At 40.5% G+C, this 20,695-nt stretch overlaps 1 protein-coding gene across 2 annotated transcripts in view; it reads left to right on the plus strand.

Moving 5' to 3' along the window:
* Window positions 1-20,695, plus strand: part of Glut4EF (Glucose transporter 4 enhancer factor) — a 169,723-nt gene that overhangs the window by 104,613 nt on the left and 44,415 nt on the right. For both annotated transcript variants that reach the window (XR_001890146.1, XM_017898855.1), the window contains exons 3-5: window positions 3,346-3,563; window positions 8,009-8,325; window positions 18,673-18,744. Coding sequence is in view for 1 of the 2 variants with exons in the window: in XM_017898855.1 (XP_017754344.1) it covers window positions 3,346-3,563; window positions 8,009-8,325; window positions 18,673-18,744 (607 nt within the window). In the remaining variant the exon portion in view is untranslated. The remainder of the gene's footprint in view (window positions 1-3,345; window positions 3,564-8,008; window positions 8,326-18,672; window positions 18,745-20,695) is intronic.

Genomic DNA, 20,695 nt, shown 5'->3' on the forward strand with positions numbered 1-20,695 from the left:
GGGAAAGAGCGTTTGATGGGAAAACGAGACTCCATCGTTGCGAAACCTGCCTGTTCATCCACTAATCTCGTCGCGTTGCGTCGTCACGTGTGTGGGGTTACGTGAACGGGGTCTGAAGACGTTTCTTGAGTTTTCACTCCGTCATTGGATCGTTCACTTGCCATTTCGCGTGTCTTGGGACAGAGATCGACAGAGTTGACGATGTCAATTTGCTGTACTAGCTGGGAACTGGTCTTTTTGTCGCGCGTGGACATGGGATAATAGATTTATCGCGGTATAGTTCTCATCCTCGCCACCAGATGGATTCCTAACTTCTCGCAAGTCCTCCATCATCAAACACCGTCCATTTTCTATATATACAATTTCCAAACTTTTCAATAGTATCCCCGCCTAAGGCAGTGTCTACTAGATAGTCCCACACCTCTTCCTATTTATTTATTTATCTAATTACTTATTTATCTAGTCGATCCCCACTTCGTAACCCACCTAAAACCAAAAGCTGTGTAGTTTTCGTGCCTTTCTATACATAGGCAAACACGCATTCTAATATAAAACAATTCTTAGGTTTATATTATCCTGTAGCGATAGGCACGCTAGATTAAGTTTGATTTTAAATCGCAAGTGCTTCACGCTGGAGCCATCCATCTCATAGTCTAAGTTTCCATTTGTAACCCTTTTGTATGTTTTGGTTTTCTTTCATATGTATATTATTGTATCTAGTTTCTGGCGCATTATACTTATGTTAAATTGGCGTATTAGCCTGCTAGGTAGCCTTATTGATGAGTTCACTAGCAAGCCCTGCTAGGTAGCCTTACCGATGAGTCCACTAGCAGACCCAGGACGAAATACATCCCTTCCTTTTCCTTTCGTCACATGGAGGATACCTATGACTATCCGATTTCAACAACCGTGGGAATAGGGGAGACCCCCTACAGATAGTTAGACTTGGATGATCAGCTAGCTCCGAGCTTTCTGACGAGATTTGAACAAAGGAACAATGAGAGGGTTGTCCAGTCTTAGAGTTTTAGAGTTTCCTAGGTCTGTAGCCTTGGCTGAAAGTGTTCTATGTTGGTTTATTCCAAGATGGCGTCTGCCATGCGGTTTTCGGTCCGCCACGTGTCGGCATGAGTGGAATAGAGGCTAACAGAGGAAGCTGGGTGCGAGCAGCTGGTGGAGCGAAAGAATTGTTATCGCGAACAGTGGTCTGTGAGAGTAGATACCACGGTTCTTCGGCTGACTTGGTCTAGAAGTAGCGAATCCTGCTGATAGACGTGAAATATGTTTGCGAGAAATATTACTCTGACCCCGTGGAAAGTATAGCTGATAAACAGGAATTAGGTAACAAGTATAAAAACAGCTTTCCAGGTCTTTGGACCCGTTTTTACGCGATGAAATCCGCGCAAAGATCGAAGGTCGTTAATCTTATTGAGCGTTTAGGTTTGAATATTAGGTTTGAAAGATTAAGTGATTATGCAAGGGCGGAAAGGAATTATTGACACGACGAGCATAGAGACGTAGAATATTGTCTACGTGTTTGCGTCAATGGAATTTCATTGACGTAAATGTCGCAAAAAAACCGGCTCATAGTATGGAAATATCGACCCTGAGACATAATGCTGCACATGGCTTCTTCCTTGTTTGCGATAAATGTACTATTAACTTTCATACCGTCAAGTGATACATGATCGAGGCATGTATCACTTTGTAGGTATTGTATATTTATTGTTACATATTGCAATATAGATAATATTTAAGTTTTATAGAATTTGGTTAGGCTCACTGTCATCAGTGAGACACGAGTTGAGAATTGATTATGTATAACTATTTAGCATCATCATAGTGAATTTGATATATTTTTTATATTTAATATCATCAATTTGTAAATATTCATTGATCATTCGTGGTTTCCAATGTCTCTTCGCTAATATCCACTGGATATTAACGTATCCAAAGTATTGGATTACATGTTATCCAAGCCTCAATAATACTAGTCAAAGATCAATTACATTTCCTCTCATTAATTTATTAACCTAAACAACTAAATCAAGTACCCAACCCAAGCATTCATCACGATACTCTAACACCAGGTCTATTGTAGATCAGATCTTTAACTCACGAATCCCACCTGCGATTCAATTATACTTGCTGTCAACTTATAAATATCAACACCGATCCTAGATTAGACCTCTCACTCACGAATTGCACTTACGATTCAATTATACTTGCTGTCAACTTATAAACATCGACACCAGTTCTAGATCCGTCCTCTTATTCACGAATGCTATCTGCGATTCAATTATACTTGCTGTCAACTTATAAACATCGACACCAGTTCTAGATCAGTCCTCTTATTCACGAATGCTACCTGCGATTCAATTATACTTGCTGTCAATTTATAAATATCAACACCGATCCTAGATTAGACCTCTTACTCACGAATTGCACCTACGATTCAATTATACTTTCTGTCAACTTATAAACATCGACACCAGTTCTAGATCAGTCCTCTTATTCACGAATGCTACCCGCGATTCAATTTTATACTTGCTGTCAATTTATAAATATCAACCCGATCCTAGATTAGACCTCTTACTCACGAATTGCACTTACGATTCAATTATACTTGCTGTCAGTTTATAAAAATCGACACCAGTTTTAGATCAGTCCTCTTATTCACGAATGCTACCTGCGATTCAATTACACTTGCTGTCAATTTATAAATATCAACACCGATCTCAGGTTAGACCTCTTACTCACGAATCCCACCTAGGATTCAATTATACTTGCTGTCAATTTATAAACATCGACATCAGTTCTAGATCAGTCCTCTTATTCACGAATGCTACCTGCGATTCAATTATACTTGCTGTCAATTTATAAATATCAACACCGATCTCAGGTTAGGCCTCTTACTCACGAATCCCACCTAGGATTCAATTACACTTGCTGTCATCTATTTATCAATATTCACCAATCATTTCTGACCTTCACTGTCTCCAATAAAAGCAATGAAATAAAATCCAAAATGAACTAACCATACCTCATCCAAACCCAATCCAAACGTCACCCACGACTCCCAAACACCTTAGGAATCCCACCTGCTATTCAATTGCACTTGCTGTCATCTATTTATAAATATTCAATAATTATCCCAAGACTTCACTGTCTCCAATAAAAACAGTGTAATAAAATCCAAAATGAACTAACCATACCTCATCCAAACCCAACCCAAATGTCATCTACGACACTCCAACATCAGTCCTAGATCAGACCTCTAACTCACGAATGCCATCTACGATGCAGTTGCAGTAATCGCGGCTAATCAACGAACTACGTTTGTTGCAGATCCAGAAAACGTCGACCCAGCTCGAGTAACGACTCCGAGCGGTCGTACAGTGGTTGGAGCGACAGGATACCCCACGGATGTGGCCGTGAGGGGTGCCGTACCAACGAACGCGGCGACTGCATGGACGAGTGCACCGCGGCGCTGGTCCTCATGTCGCTCTCGTGCTCGCCACACAGCCCTCACAATCCCCTGCCACTGCACTGCCAACACAATTACGGTCAGTATCATCTGGCCAACAGCTAGTTGCAACATCTTTGTACGATCCGAGTTTGCGAGCTCCGAGTTAGTAGACGTTTCAGGGTATCAGGGGTCTGAGTTAGAGGTAAGTTAAGAGTAGCTTCAATCGGCCACTGGTGAGGGAGATTTACATACTTGGTGATGTGATTGATTCGTTATGCAGGTTATTCGAGACTTTCTTATTTTCCTAGATTTTTATTTTTATAATATTCTGTTATTTTATGAGGTTTATCGATTCTTAAGTTTACTTGAAGGGGTGGCAGATATTTATGGGAAAAAATGGAAAATTGCAAATGTAAGTTAGAGGATGGTATTTTTGAGAAGGGGTTATATAAGGGTGAGGGTGAACATCTAGATTTGGTATTTGGATATAACATAATTTGAAAATGATTCATGTGTTAATATCGATAGTGTGTATTATAATAGTGGAATGTATAAATATTTTGACGAAGGAATTAGGGCAAAGTGTCGAATGTGGGGGTAGCTGCAAAGGGTTGAAAAACGAAAGGACTTGGGACGATACGAGGGAAGTTGGTAAAAATAGACGAATCCCACCTAGGATTCAATTATACTTGCTGTCAATTTATAAACATCGACATCAGTTCTAGATCAGTCCTCTTATTCACGAATGCTACCTGCGATTCAATTATACTTGCTGTCAATTTATAAATATCAACACCGATCCTAGATTAGACCTCTTACTCACGAATTGCGCTTACGATTCAATTATACTTGCTGTCAGTTTATAAAAATCGACACTAGTTTTAGATCAGTCCTCTTATTCACGAATGCTACCTGCGATTCAATTACACTCGCTGTCAATTTATAAATATCAACACCGATCTCAGGTTAGACCTCTTACTCACGAATCCCACCTAGGATTCAATTATACTTGCTGTCAATTTATAAACATCGACATCAGTTCTAGATCAGTCCTCTTATTCACGAATGCTACCTGCGATTCAATTATACTTGCTGTCAATTTATAAATATCAACACCGATCTCAGGTTAGGCCTCTTACTCACGAATCCCACCTAGGATTCAATTACACTTGCTGTCATCTATTTATCAATATTCACCAATCATTTCTGACCTTCACTGTCTCCAATAAAAGCAATGAAATAAAATCCAAAATGAACTAACCATACCTCATCCAAACCCAATCCAAACGTCACCCACGACACCCAAACACCTTAGGAATCCCACCTGCTATTCAATTGCACTTGCTGTCATCTATTTATAAATATTCAATAATTATCCCAAGACTTCACTGTCTCCAATAAAAACAGTGTAATAAAATCCAAAATGAACTAACCATACCTCATCCAAACCCAACCCAAATGTCATCTACGACACTCCAACATCAGTCCTAGATCAGACCTCTAACTCACGAATGCCATCTACGATGCAGTTGCAGTAATCGCGGCTAATCAACGAACTACGTTTGTTGCAGATCCAGAAAACGTCGACCCAGCTCGAGTAACGACTCCGAGCGGTCGTACAGTGGTTGGAGCGACAGGATACCCCACGGATGTGGCCGTGAGGGGTGCCGTACCAACGAACGCGGCGACTGCATGGACGAGTGCACCGCGGCGCTGGTCCTCATGTCGCTCTCGTGCTCGCCACACAGCCCTCACAATCCCCTGCCACTGCACTGCCAACACAATTACGGTCAGTATCATCTGGCCAACAGCTAGTTGCAACATCTTTGTACGATCCGAGTTTGCGAGCTCCGAGTTAGTAGACGTTTCAGGGTATCAGGGGTCTGAGTTAGAGGTAAGTTAAGAGTAGCTTCAATCGGCCACTGGTGAGGGAGATTTACATACTTGGTGATGTGATTGATTCGTTATGCAGGTTATTCGAGACTTTCTTATTTTCCTAGATTTTTATTTTTATAATATTCTGTTATTTTATGAGGTTTATCGATTCTTAAGTTTACTTGAAGGGGTGGCAGATATTTATGGGAAAAAATGGAAAATTGCAAATGTAAGTTAGAGGATGGTATTTTTGAGAAGGGGTTATATAAGGGTGAGGGTGAACATCTAGATTTGGTATTTGGATATAACATAATTTGAAAATGATTCATGTGTTAATATCGATAGTGTGTATTATAATAGTGGAATGTATAAATATTTTGACGAAGGAATTAGGGCAAAGTGTCGAATGTGGGGGTAGCTGCAAAGGGTTGAAAAACGAAAGGACTTGGGACGATACGAGGGAAGTTGGTAAAAATAGGTAGCATTTAATCTACAGGCTGAGAAGCCGTACGCGTGAGGGTGGCCTTGAGCAACTAAAATCTTCGGCTTCGGCTGTCATACTGAAAACATAGTAATTAATGGTAACCGGCTGTTCCTTCCTGTTTCTCCGTTTCGCAAATCCAACATGCTTCGTGTATTAAGTTCAAGCAACGATATCGATGCTGCAAGTGCAATTACCAGCGATTCCAATCGCATATCCGAGCAACATGGCCGTGAATTCAACCTTGCCACAATGTCTGACAGACGTCCTATCTAATCTCAATTTCGCGTTGAGATTACACCCAATCGCGGGTCAATTTGCAACGATCTATCAGCTCAACTGTCTCGTCGATTATAAATTTTCAAAGCTCGATGGACGAGCGAAGCATTGCTCTATTTCTTCGTATCGAGATTTCATTAATCGATCTTCTCCAATTTTCTACGATTCCTTCCTTCTTCTTGGATAACCTGAAATTCAACGCACTTGGGGTTTAACGTCCTATCTAATCGGTTGATTAGATCTCGAGGTATCTAGCACACCGTTTTTGAAAACGTGTTTAAAGTTTCCAAACGTAATTCTTCTTTTTGCTTGAAATAATTTCTTTCAAAGGCTGGAACCATTTGCAATTTATTTTTGAGACTTCAAATCGCTATTTGAAACAAGAAAACAGAGAAATATCGATTTTTTGAGTATTTCAAAGTGGTCGGATTCGTTGATAAAAGAGGAAGGAAATAGATAGCAGAAAATAGTTGGAGCGATTATCCTAATTCCTCCGTTTTATAGTTTAAAAAAAGAAAAAAAAAGAAAAATTCTGTGAAGGATCGAAGTCGTATAAAAATGGCGGGATGATGCAATGCACGCGAGCATGCGATCCCGCCATTATCCGTTGCCCTGCATCGGCCTTTGCCGAATAAGTACGCAGCTTAACAGATAAGCTGTTTATCCACGACTGGGTAACACTTTCTCTCGTAGATTCCACTCCCAAAGACTTACTTTCCACTTACGAATCGAGTCTCCGTAATATTACATTATACGCTTAACGATCATCCCTCTTAGACCGCGCAGTGCGCGTCGGCCATTAGGAATCCTAACCTCTAAACGTTACAAAATCGCGAAGACCTAAAATAAATCAAGAAAACAGAGACTAATTGAGCCAACTGCCAAAGATGCGAAAGAAAAGTATTGTCCAAACACTTTTGACACTGATAATAATAGCCCACGATAATTTTTATGGAATATCGTGCGAGACTCGTGGAAAGCAACTCGGACCAAATACGAGTATCACGGGTGAGAGACGTGATTTGTAATTATGGCTCAATCTAAACAAGACGTGTCAGGCACGTGGTTTATTTTCACAGATGTCTTATTTTTCGCCGCGTTCGCACAAAATGGCTCGCCGCGTGATCAACTGTGCTGTTGATTATGGCACGCTTTGTCAGAACTTAAATGATAGAACAAGGGATTAATAATATGAACGATTTGCCTACATTTCACTTAAAAGGCAAATCTGAAGAATATTCCTTCCTACCCCTAGAAATATTAACAAAAATTCTCGATAAAAGCACCGACCACTAAAACCCCTAACCTCTAACATCATACAGTGTCGTTAGCAACTACAAGATCACGTGATCAGAAAACTGCAGAGCCCCAGAATAACTCACTTACGAATAGAATCAAATTGGTCTAATTGCCAAAGTCAAACAAGAAACACTGTCTAAATATCTCTACCCACACGTGCCTTAAACTCGCAACCAAGTACTGTGCATTCGAGAGAAGAAGGCACAGCGTGTTTACATCCTCATGCCTATCTAACTCCGCTGATATCCCATGATCACAGGCAGTGACCACTATTGACAGATGATCTTCGTCATCGTTTTCAGGCAATTTTCAGCCACTGCCTGTGAGCAAGGAAGTCTCAGCCATGAGGATGTAAACACGTTGTGCCTTCTTCTGCCAAACGCACAGTATATCCACACCCATACACACACCAGCGACACACCTTCACCAAATCGACCAAGTTATTTAATTGTGAAAACCCTTATCTTCCATCCACAAGATTGCCAAGGAGCTCGCAATCCCATTTAAACCTACCTCCAACCTGCAAACGCGTGAACACGCCTAACTAACCAATTACCAAATCGATCAGGTTGTTTAATTAAAAAAATCCCTTCTATTTCACGTCTAAGGTTCCTGGGGAGGTCGAGGAGGGGGCGGTGGTGGCATGGTAGTCGGCTCGCCAGGGGTCGGTGGCACGTCGAACAGCAGCAGCAGCAGCAGCGGGGCTTCATGGCGGAGTGGCACCCCTAGTCCGCCTCTCAGCGACGAGGGGGCGCCCACCACCGGCTCTCTATGGCCGACATCCGCTCATCCTTCGCACAATCAGCAGCACTACCCTTATAACGTCTCTGGCTCGTCGTCCAGTAGCACCCCAGGCTCGATCACCACCCTGGACGAGGGTATAGTGCCCGATTACCTCGAGGAGCAGCACCCGCGCAAGAAGAAGGTCAGTGATATACATGTATCTCCATTTTTCCCATCGATGCTGGGATGGATCCGCTTATCTGATAACCTCGAGTGCACCGCGTTCTTCCGACACTCGCTAATCCGTCTCTCGATGAACTTGGCCTTCGCGAATTATCTGTCGTTATGGCTGCTGCTTTGCTGCCTAGATACCGAGTCAGTCCTCGCTCCTTCCGTTTATAGACGAGCTTTTATAAGCTTTATCGGCACAGGTTGACATACGGGATTAGTCATCTTAATCGTCATTGCTAGAGATAGACGTTAGGTGGGCTGGAGGGGGACTGTTTCCAAGGAAGCTGCCAGTGACAGGACTCTGGTTATGGGGTTACGGGATACAGACAGGAATTCTTTTTAACGAGGATGGATTTATGTGGATTGGACAGATAGGTTCATTCTTCTTTAGGCTCGTAGTCTAGTCCTTGACGAGGATACCAGGTCCGATTTTGAGCTTCGCGTGTAGTGGGACTTTTGGGCAAGTCGGTTGACAGAGTTTAGGTCTTTTCGCGCGAATAGCTAACGTATTCTGTCGTGTTAAAGATAAAGAGTATACCTGAAATAGAGGGTAGAAGATTGCGGATATAACGGGTGTTCTGAATAATAACGGACGTGTCAGGAAACTGAGAAATCTTGGGACCACGTCTATAATCGACTTTCTCGAGAACGTCGGCGGATTTATGAAATATTCCATAGCTGGCTAGATCCGTGTTTAAAAAACGGATTCGCAACGAAATCTCGAAAGTTTACTTTTACTCGGCACTTTCATCCACTACTTTTACTTTCTGACTCGTTTTTCTTATCAAGTCCTCCTTGACGCGCGTCAGTCTTCGTGACGAGGAAGCTGCATCAAATTTCGCAAAGTCTTCGAGATAAGATTAAAAAAATTGCCGCCATTTCTTTTTCCAAACATTCGTTTACATGTTCGTCGATTCGAAATTCAGGCCCAAAAACTGGACGTTATTCCTGATTTAAAGATCAATTTAAGTTCGAGAGAAATTTCGAAATTTGTATTTCATTTATATTTCGAAATAAATGTAAATTTATTTCGGAATTATATGCTGACAAATTTCCAAATTTTATTATCACGGATAAACGTAATTTTGATCATCAAATTGCTTATTTAGTACTCGATATTAAATTTCAAATTCCAAAGAGGTTACATTTTACTCGCGCGGCGAGTCATTTTTATCAATCGGTAATCTGTTCGATCGCAAAAAAAGAAATCGCTATGTCACGGGAAAGTAACATGGTAAAATCGCAAGAGGGTACAGCGCCGTTTACTCGATATTAATATAACAGGTACCAAATGAGGGTCATTATCGAGGAAAAATGAATTACATAAGGTCGCTTTACCTTAAGCTAAATTCCCCTTTGAACGACGAAAATCCCCTTCCTGTATGGGGTACGCGAATGTTTCTTAATTACACAAAATTACATCGTATTAAAACATTATTGCGATGATCCGATAAGAAATACCGATACGAATAAATTACACGGGAGGATAAGCTGCGCGAAATTGGTATGTCATTACCACGAAATTGCCGCGAGACCTATTACCCGATTACCTTACGAATCACTCGGAACCGCGACACGATCGTCCATTACGCGAAATTAACACGATTGGTCGTTCCCGGGATATAATAACTTCCAAAATCGCCGAGTTCGATCAATGCTCGCGGAACATTGGCAGTCCCGTGGCCCCTGTTGACCCTAATCTCTGTCAAGCTAGCCGAGCCAGAGAGACGATTTTTCATAAAGCCTGGCTGTGGCGGCGCCGATAAGTGCCACGAATCGTTTCTGACCGGTTTTATCGTTTTCGTGAACCACGGAGATCATGCTGGAACGTTGTCCAAGGGTTATCGCCGGCAGCTCGGTCGCGAACGCACAATTAAATCGCTCATAAGGCGTGGCGGACTTATCTCCTCGAACTTAGCTCCTTCCGCGTTCGAGAGCTCACATTTAATTAACGCCAACGCGAACGATAAAGCCAGTTGCGTAACAACACGACGAGGCAAGCAGGGTGCACGATGCACATGCGATCCCTAGGCTGGAGTTGATCTACGCCAGCCGGGGCAAACCGGCGTCGTACTCGAGGGTTCGCGCGGTGTTGGCTTCTGAAAGGGTTTGTAGACGTAGAGCGGGGTGCAGTGTGGAGGAAGTGTCATGGATTGTGATTTTTCGGTGAGTGGTTCACGCAGAATGCTTGTAGAAAGTTAGGCTATGTCTAAGACGTAGGTCTTAGATTTTGGGTAAACCTAGGAGTAGGGTTCTTGGGAACGTGATTACGATGTTGAATGTATAAAGAGGGGATAGAGGTGATTGGATTGTTGAGGAAATTTCGTGGATTGTGATTTTTAAAACAGTGATATACCCAGAATGCTTGTGGGAGGTTAGGCTGTGTCAGGCATAGGTCTTGCTCTTGGGTGTACCTAGGAATAGGGTTCCTGGGAACGTGATTACGATGTTGAATATATAAAAAGGAAATAGAGATGATTGGATTGCCGAGGAAATATCGTGGATTGTGATTTTTAGATGAATTATATACCCAGAATGCTTGTGGGAGGTTAGGCTATGTCAGACATAAGTTTTGGTCTTCCTGGGCTTGGGTGTTCTTAGAAGTGAGGTTCTTGGGAACGTGATTACGATGGTGGATTTATCGAGAGAGGATAGAGGTGGTTGGATTGCTGAGGAAATATCGTGGATTGTGATATTTCGATGAGTGATATACCCAGAATGCTTGGAGAAGGTTAGGCTATCAGCGATAGGTCTTGGCCTTGGGTGTTCTGAGGAGTGGGGTTCTTGAGAACATGATTGCAATGGTGGACTTATATAGAGGGAATAGAGGAGGATGAATTGTGATGTCTTGATGAGTGATATACATAAGATAGTTAGAGGTGCTTAAATTAGAACTTGGTTTCATTCTGACGTATTTGGAGTGCGATTTCTTGAGTCTTATATCGCGATGTTAAATCTATAGGAGGATTAAAGAATGATTGGACTTCTGATAAAATATTGTGGACTGTGACGTTTAGATAAATACCTTACATGAGATAATTGGAGGTACTTAGCTTAAGTTAGGACCAAGTTTCAGTCTAAGATGTTTGTAATGTTGTTTTTAGCGATTTAGATTACAGTGTAGTTGTGATGTGTTTTGGTGAATGATGCATGTACCATATTCGTAGGAGATCAGCCTACTCTAAAGTTGGGTCTCATCTTAGCTATTTAAGGTAAAATTCTTATGGACCTAGATTACAGTGTTGGATCTATAAAGAAAGTACAAAGTGAGGTACAGCTCAGTGAAACTGCTAGACATAGTGATGCCCTTATGATTCCTAATAAGTAAGTCTCTTATGAGACGTTAGGTTTTTGTCTTAGGCATTTAGAGTATGGTTCTTGGGATCATAGATCACATTAGAAAATAGAGCGAAGTAAACCGCAGAGAAAAATATACCACGGAGTGTGAATAATGTAAAATATGTTTAGAGGTTAGACCACCCTACCATAGGTCTAATAGGTTAGGTTTTACATGACACGAAAGCGATTCTTAAAAAGATAGGACGTGTCTGCTTTGTGCTGTCTTCCATTATCTACTCTCGCAGCTTATGTTTAAAAATTGACACTCTGTGACCGGTCTCTCATCTCGAAACTTTAAAAATTGACATTCTGTGACCGGTCTTTGATGTTGGAAGTCTAAAATGTGACTTCCGAAGACGAAGAATTGGATTACAAGGAAAGATAACAAGTATCGCAGTGACTTGCACTTATCTCGTTTAGATTGCACAGCTTTTATTTACGATTTACATTTCACGGGCATCGCGAATGTTTATTAAATCGTTCTATCATGACGAAATGAATTATCTCCATTCTGAAATTATTTTGTTAAACTCGTTGAACTCTTAACAACGAGAATATGGAGCTCGACATAACGCGATGTCTTTATTCGAATTTTAACCCTTTCGCTACTGTGGGTGAGTATAGTCACCAACTACAAGACGCCATCTACGCACCAAAGGGGAGTATAGTCACTAACTACGGGACGCCATCTACACACGACGGGAGACTAGTCATTAACTACGAGACGGCCATTTACACACGATGCGTGACTATAGTCACCAACTACAAGACGCCATCAAAGGAAATAGAGATGATTGGATTGCCAAGGAAATATCGTGGATTGTGATTTTTAGATGAATTATATACCCAGAATGCTTGGGGGAGGTTAGGCTATGTCAGACATAAGTTTTGGTCTTCCTGGGCTTGGGTGTTCTTAGAAGTGAGGTTCTTGGGAACGTGATTACGATGGTGGATTTATCGAGAGAGGATAGAGGTGGTTGGATTGCTGAGGAAATATCGTGGATTGTGATATTTCGATGAGTGATATACCCAGAATGCTTGGAGAAGGTTAGGCTATCAGCGATAGGTCTTGGCCTTGGGTGTTCTGAGGAGTGGGGTTCTTGAGAACATGATTGCAATGGTGGACTTATATAGAGGGAATAGAGGAGGATGAATTGTGATGTCTTGATGAGTGATATACATAAGATAGTTAGAGGTGCTTAAATTAGAACTTGGTTTCATTCTGACGTATTTGGAGTGCGATTTCTTGAGTCTTATATCGCGATGTTAAATCTATAGGAGGATTAAAGAATGATTGGACTTCTGATAAAATATTGTGGACTGTGACGTTTAGATAAATACCTTACATGAGATAATTGGAGGTACTTAGCTTAAGTTAGGACCAAGTTTCAGTCTAAGATGTTTGTAATGTTGTTTTTAGCGATTTAGATTACAGTGTAGTTGTGATGTGTTTTGGTGAATGATGCATGTACCATATTCGTAGGAGATCAGCCTACTCTAAAGTTGGGTCTCATCTTAGCTATTTAAGGTAAAATTCTTATGGACCTAGATTACAGTGTTGGATCTATAAAGAAAGTACAAAGTGAGGTACAGCTCAGTGAAACTGCTAGACATAGTGATGCCCTTATGATTCCTAATAAGTAAGTCTCTTATGAGACGTTAGGTTTTTGTCTTAGGCATTTAGAGTATGGTTCTTGGGATCATAGATCACATTAGAAAATAGAGCGAAGTAAACCGCAGAGAAAAATATACCACGGAGTGTGAATAATGTAAAATATGTTTAGAGGTTAGACCACCCTACCATAGGTCTAATAGGTTAGGTTTTACATGACACGAAAGCGATTCTTAAAAAGATAGGACGTGTCTGCTTTGTGCTGTCTTCCATTATCTACTCTCGCAGCTTATGTTTAAAAATTGACACTCTGTGACCGGTCTCTCATCTCGAAACTTTAAAAATTGACATTCTGTGACCGGTCTTTGATGTTGGAAGTCTAAAATGTGACTTCCGAAGACGAAGAATTGGATTACAAGGAAAGATAACAAGTATCGCAGTGACTTGCACTTATCTCGTTTAGATTGCACAGCTTTTATTTACGATTTACATTTCACGGGCATCGCGAATGTTTATTAAATCGTTCTATCATGACGAAATGAATTATCTCCATTCTGAAATTATTTTGTTAAACTCGTTGAACTCTTAACAACGAGAATATGGAGCTCGACATAACGCGATGTCTTTATTCGAATTTTAACCCTTTCGCTACTGTGGGTGAGTATAGTCACCAACTACAAGACGCCATCTACGCACCAAAGGGGAGTATAGTCACTAACTACGGGACGCCATCTACACACGACGGGAGACTAGTCATTAACTACGAGACGGCCATTTACACACGATGCGTGACTATAGTCACCAACTACAAGACGCCATCTACACACGACGGAAGACTATAGTCACTAAATACGGAACGCCATCTTCACACGACGCGTGACTATAGTCACCAACTACGAGACGCCATTTACACGCGAAGGGGGACTATAGTCACTAACTACGAGACGCCATCTACACACGAAGGGAGACTATAGTCACCAACTACGAGACGCCATCTACACACGAAAGGGGAGTATAGTCACTAACTACGAGACGCCATCTACACATGATGGGTGACTATAGTCACCGGCCACGAAAATTAAGCCAAAAATTAAGACAAATGCTTAAAAATTAAGTTTCCTTTAGCTCTCTTCGCAAAAAATTGCAAATGCTATTACAATGGCCGATTTTTCCTTTTTTTTTCTTCTTTTTTCTTCTTCGTAAGACTTTGCCCAGAATACTAAATAGACTGCACGATCTTATGTTTCCATCTTTGGCACGCTTCGTTGTAAGGGAGGGCCCCCGCGACGGCCGCCATAGCGAAACGGTTAATTATTGGAGGTTAGGTATCGACTTCTGTGCACGCTGTATATGATGAGCGAAATACGATTATTTCGAATTGTTTTGGTGCACTCCGCGTCAGATAATTAGATTTTCTTGCATAACGTATCTTCTGTTACACAACTATTCCTTATCGTTATCTTAATAAGTGAATATACGTTCGAAACTATTTTTTTCACCGTTCCTCTTAAGTCGTTTATGACAACGCGACGAAGGAAGCTGCGATACGTGTGAAATCGAAGAGTCAATAAAATTTGATAAATTACGATAATTACGTAAGCAACGAAGCACTTCCTAGGTTATAAAGATATGGCAATCGTGCGTTTTCTCGAATAGAATTGTATTATAATATTCGCGTATTGATAAGGAGGAGGAAAAAAGAGGGGAAATGTCAAGTAAACGCATATTTAATGGAACACATGAATAGATAAACTTAAAAGATTTTATTCGTTATAGTTTTAGGTAAATTCAGATTACGCGACTATGACGCAGTGAATAATTCGAATACTTAAACGCTCGCAAAACGAATGGTTTGAATATTTCAGAATTAATGTTGAATCTTAAAACATTGGAGTAGAAGGAAATTTGAATAACACGAGACTCGAATACTAAATTGTTCAAATAACAAATTTCAAATACCATATATTTGAAATATTTAGAATACTTAAATTAATATTTAAAATATTTAGAATTTTAGAATTTAGAAATTTCGAATAATTTTTACTCTTCATCTTGTCAAAAGATTTAAATAATACTCGAAAAAATTTTTAATTCCTAAAATAAATTTATTAAGAAATTTTTATTTATTAATTAGAACAATTTTAACTATTTCTTATTCGTTTCATTTTATTAAATAATAATTTAAATTTAAATTTGATTTATAAAAATCGATAGCCGATCTATTCAATGGGTTATAAAATATAGTATAAATATAATATAATAGGTTTAATAATTTATTGAGTAAATCTAATTGCTGTAAATAATAGATAAACAAACATCGGTATTTCTTACAGATCGTGTCAAAAGATCGATCTCGGAATTAATCGATCAACGAGCACTTCTTCTTTTTCTTTCGCTATTTGCTGTCACGATCGGCGTTTTCGTTGCGAAACGATTTCATTGTGGCGTCAAATCGTAAAAAAGGAAAGGGAAAAGAGAAGAAAACAGGAAAGAAAAAGAGAAAAGCACGAAGGATGTCTGAATGCAGAACACGCTGATAACGGTCTGGCCTTGCCACGCTCGAGCGATCGAGAATCTCGCGCTTAGATTTTCATTTAGATCCATCGTGGCTCCACCTGCGATCCAACGATCCAGCCGAACCGTTAACCCGTCGAACGATCGCGGCTGAATTTTTACGAGCCGTGAACCCGGAAAGAATCCCGCTGGAATCGTTATTTGCAGTGAGAAATCCTTGATATCAGGGTTGGGGAGTTTTCTGGTTATTTAAGCCACGGTAAATAGCGTTATAGTAACTTCTGATCGTCTAGTGACTGTTTCGAACTAGGAATATTTTGTCGATTTATTTTGGAAGGGAACGAGTTGATCTTTTGCTTCCAAATTTGTGTCACTGGTATTTTAGATTTGTTTAGGTCGAGATTTTTATTTATTTATAATCGAATTATGATTGTCACGGTAAATATAGTAATAGCGATATAGTAACTTCTGAGAGCCTGGTGATTATTTCGAACTAGGAATATTTTGTCGATTTATTTTGGAAGGGAACGAGTTGATCTTTTGCTTCCAAATTTGTGTTACTGGTATTTTAGATTTGTTTAAGTCGAAATTTTATTTATTTATAATCGAATTATAATTATCACGATAACTAGCAATATATAGTAACTTCTAAGAGTCTAGTTATTGTTTCGAATTAGGAATATTTTGTCGATTTATTTTGAAAGGGAACGAGTCGATTTTTTGGTTCCAAATTTGTGTTACTGCTATTTTAAATTTAAGTCGAGATTTTTATTTATTTATAATCGAATTATAATTGCCACGGTAAATAGCAATATAGTAACTTCTGAGAGTCTAGTGACTGTTTCGAACTAGGAATTTTTCGTTGATTTATTTATCAAAGGAAACAAGTTGATCTTTCGTTTCGATCGAGATTTTTATTTATTTATAATCAAATTATAATTATTGTCAATTATTGTGAGGTAGTTTGTCATTTAAAATTCTATTTTTGTCTGTCTAATATTCTGTCACGTTAATTATTAGTACTGGATTATTGTCGAATTATCTTTTTGTTAAAAAATTTTACGACAACGCGAAGATAAAATGGTAGTTAGGGGATTGATCAATTTTCCTTGGTGAATAATTTTTCCAACAGCATTACGCTATTGTAGTACAAAGATCTCGCTACACTCGTTTGTACATTTTGTATTTCGGCGATTAAAGTAAGTATAGTCGTCTAAGTAAAGTACGCGCAACTTGTGGAAACTCTTAAATTAGCTCATAAACTTCAAGATAAATTTTGGTAAAAGAATTCTGCCATCAAGTTGATAAATAAACGAACAAAATGGAATAACTGATGAGACAAAACGACAGGAAGATAAATGGGGTATTAAATTCGATAAATCTTTTCCATCGGAGATTAATTAATATACAAGTATAAACGATTCGCGTGAGAAATTCGATGATATATTCGGATTACGAATTATCAGGGAATTAACATCTATCTAACGATCGATCCCATTGCTCATGGAAATCGCGAAAGTATTCATATATTTCATCCCACCCCTTTCATTTATTTATTTTTAATCATTCTTAATTTATAATAAATAAAATTTTAAAATTTTAGATAAAAGTACAAAAATTTTATCCAAAAATAACGATTTTACTTTTTAAATTCGATAATTACTTTAAAATTGATAATTAACGAAGAAAGACAATACTTTTAAAGTGTACACATCATGTTAATCAGTATTAATTTATTCCCGAATAAAAATAAAAAATTTTATCCGAAAAATAAGATTTTCTTTTTTAAATTCTTAAAATTCTTAGAGAGAATTTAAAAAAGATACATGAAGAAAACGTAGGGAGCATTACTCGATGAAAAAGATCGATGCAAATGAAATCACGATCGAGATTCCTGGTAAGCGATCCATCCGACATGGAAATTGGAAATTTGTCTGATTAGGCCGCGTGGATTACACAGAATCGGTGATAGTATGTGTCGGAATGCCAAAAAGCCGAGTGGGCGGAATAAAATAGATTAAATCGCAATCGTGATTCCAGGCGACGATATTTGATGAGGAAATTCGAAGTCTCCGATTATCAAGAACCGGACAGCCTGTACGCGGAATACTAAACAAAGCTGGACGAAGGGAACGAAATAAAGTAAAAGTGGAGGACTTTGGTGTGACACGAAAGTAACGAGGCTAGGACTGAATATAGAGTATCTAGAAACCGTACATGCATGTTTAATTTTCCTTTTCTTCGAATCATCGAAACCTCTTCGTTTCCATTTTGGACAAAAGAACGTGATTATTTTCGAAAAATATACATAAAGAAAAATTATAATTCGCAATCGAAAGTATGGACCATCTTCGCGACCACATAACCTCACTTTTATTAAATATCGAAATTTCCTTAAATTCTCCGTGTTTAATTATCAACAATTCACACGTGCACATAATTCAAAAGACACGTATTATTCAGTAATGCTATCGGAATTTTTCTTCCTTCCCGACGAAAGGAACGAAACGCGACAGGAGTTTCTAGTGATTCCCCCTAGTGATTTCTCACCAGCTAGTAACGAAGCACGCAGTTGCATAGGCGACGACGGCTCACGCACACGCCAAGTCCGCGCCGATGACATAACCCTCGTTCGAGCCAAGGATGTAAACACGCGCGGCGATTTTCGATATTTCGTAAGACGGCTAACGAGTTGAACCTTGAGGTATTATCGCCGCACTCTAAACTTAGGCGCGCGTCGGCGAGCGTCGCGGCGGGAAAATCGGTGCGAACGGGTCCGAAAATAACCGGGCTCGACGAAACGGAAGGCCTCATGCTGTCTCTCGTTAACCCGCTCCCCTTATGGTTTTTCAGATCCGGGCGAAAGTGAACCGTGACCCAGTGGAAAATGGACCTGGGAACAGCGCCATCTACGAGAGCGAGCAGGTGAGTCTTGCCTAGTGACTTTTACTAACCCTTTCCATTCCGTGGCATTTCTAGGAAATTAGCAACCTTTTTCCTCTTATACTCGATGACATTTTTGTGAAAATTGAAAAGTTAAAGGTTAAATTATAGGTTAGGAAGGAACTATGTTAAATTACTTTATATTCCATATCCATCATAAATCTTCTAAATTTTTATAATCGGTGACCGACAGGAGTGCAAAGGGTTAACTTCTCTGTAATATTGCACGTGTATTTGTATTTCATGAATTGTATCAATGTCGTATCGTTGTATCGTGTCTATAATCCGTGTATTTGGAGGAGTTATTAATTAATTCTTCTCGGAACGAGGTTATATTCGTGGTTATTTCTTGTCACCGGTAAGCATGTCAATTTTAGGTTAGGTTCTCGTGAGTTGGTTCATCTTTATTGCGGTAGAAGTGACTTATCGCATCTTGATAAATCGATAATGTAGATACGGTGATAAAAATAATTTGCTGGTGAGGCGATTGAGAAACAGAATATTTTGAAACTTCGTTTATCCACGGTTCACTGCACGTTGTACTGTACGCGTTAGCATAACTTAAAAAGACTTTTAACTTGATCATCGAGTGCCTCTTTTTACTCGATTTTAGCACCCGAGATTAGTCGAGTGGTCTAAATCACACAGCTGCAGACCTTAACCTCTCTCACAGAGTAGAAATTACCTCCCACTCGAATGAAATCTGTTCCTACAGAAATTCGATATTCGAAGCCTCCGCCCACTCGCAAATTTTCCTCTCTCTATGGTTATCCCGCTCAATTTTGACACCCGTAACACATAACCTCAACGCCCAAAGCAGCGTCCCACTCAAATTAACCCAACTACGTCACCACTTCAGTCTCTATAGTCATTCCTTGAACCGTGCGTCACTATAGTAGGTTCCACCTAACTTTCTCCAAATTCTTTACACTTTAGAAAATATCCAAAGGAAAAATTGTAATTTATTCCGTGATAACTCTGTTTGGGCATAAGGAAGACCACTGATAGATACGAATCGAGGTCTACATACGTATCGTTCCACCAAACGTAAACTAGACGGACAGCGAGATAGCCCTCCTTTCAGACGCTGTCGCTAGAGGCCACTGTCGAGATACTTCGCGTTTCACGCGTCGCCGGAAGAGGCCACTGCCGAGATACCTCGCGTTTCAAGCGTCGCCGCCAGAGGCCACTGCCGAGTTACCGCGCGTCAGTCATTTCTGTTTCTACAAAAAGATCGCTGTCCGCTACCGCGCATGCGTTTGATCCGCAATTAAGGCTACCCGACTCCTAAATTCCCGCCATACTGTGAACCACTCTGTCCAAGGCCCACCGTCCACATCGCTCGCATACTCGAACCGCTCAGCTTTCGATCACGTCCCGTCCTTTTACGAGGCCGCGTCGACAAATGCCAAGAGGCCGATATATCTCGGCGATCACGGAGAGCGTTCGTAACCCAGTTAGCCGAAGGTTCCTGCTACTTTCACCGACCGCAAAGTCGACTTCTGTCCATTCAACTGGCCTCCTCCACGGAGGAGGAACCGGCGACCCGGTCGAGGTACCGTTCGAGTCGGAGCCGCGTGGCAGATCCGCGATCGAGCGTATAATTTTCGACTACTTTCACTGGCTACTACCACCTGTGGTGGAAGTGTGCTCCTCCGGACCGCGCACCTGACCCAGTTGACCGGCCCGGGAAGAGATATCCGCGTGGTAGGCGATCAAGGTCGTCGGGCTGGCTAGATTCTCTCCTCGCTACTGGGCTAGACTCCGGCTTCTCTGCCACCGTGTACATATCGCTACCCGTGAGCGGGAAAGCTCTCGATGGACTGGGTGTAGGGTCAGGGGACGGCAGGAAGTGCCGTTCCAGTCGATCCATGCAACGACTGCGACCGTGTGCTTCTCTCTTGGTTCCCCTCAAATTCAATGCGGGTATAAT

The sequence above is a fragment of the Eufriesea mexicana genome, unplaced genomic scaffold, assembly GCF_001483705.2.
Source record: "Eufriesea mexicana isolate 0111107269 unplaced genomic scaffold, ASM148370v2 scaffold739, whole genome shotgun sequence".
Classification (NCBI taxonomy): Eukaryota; Metazoa; Arthropoda; class Insecta; order Hymenoptera; family Apidae; genus Eufriesea; species Eufriesea mexicana.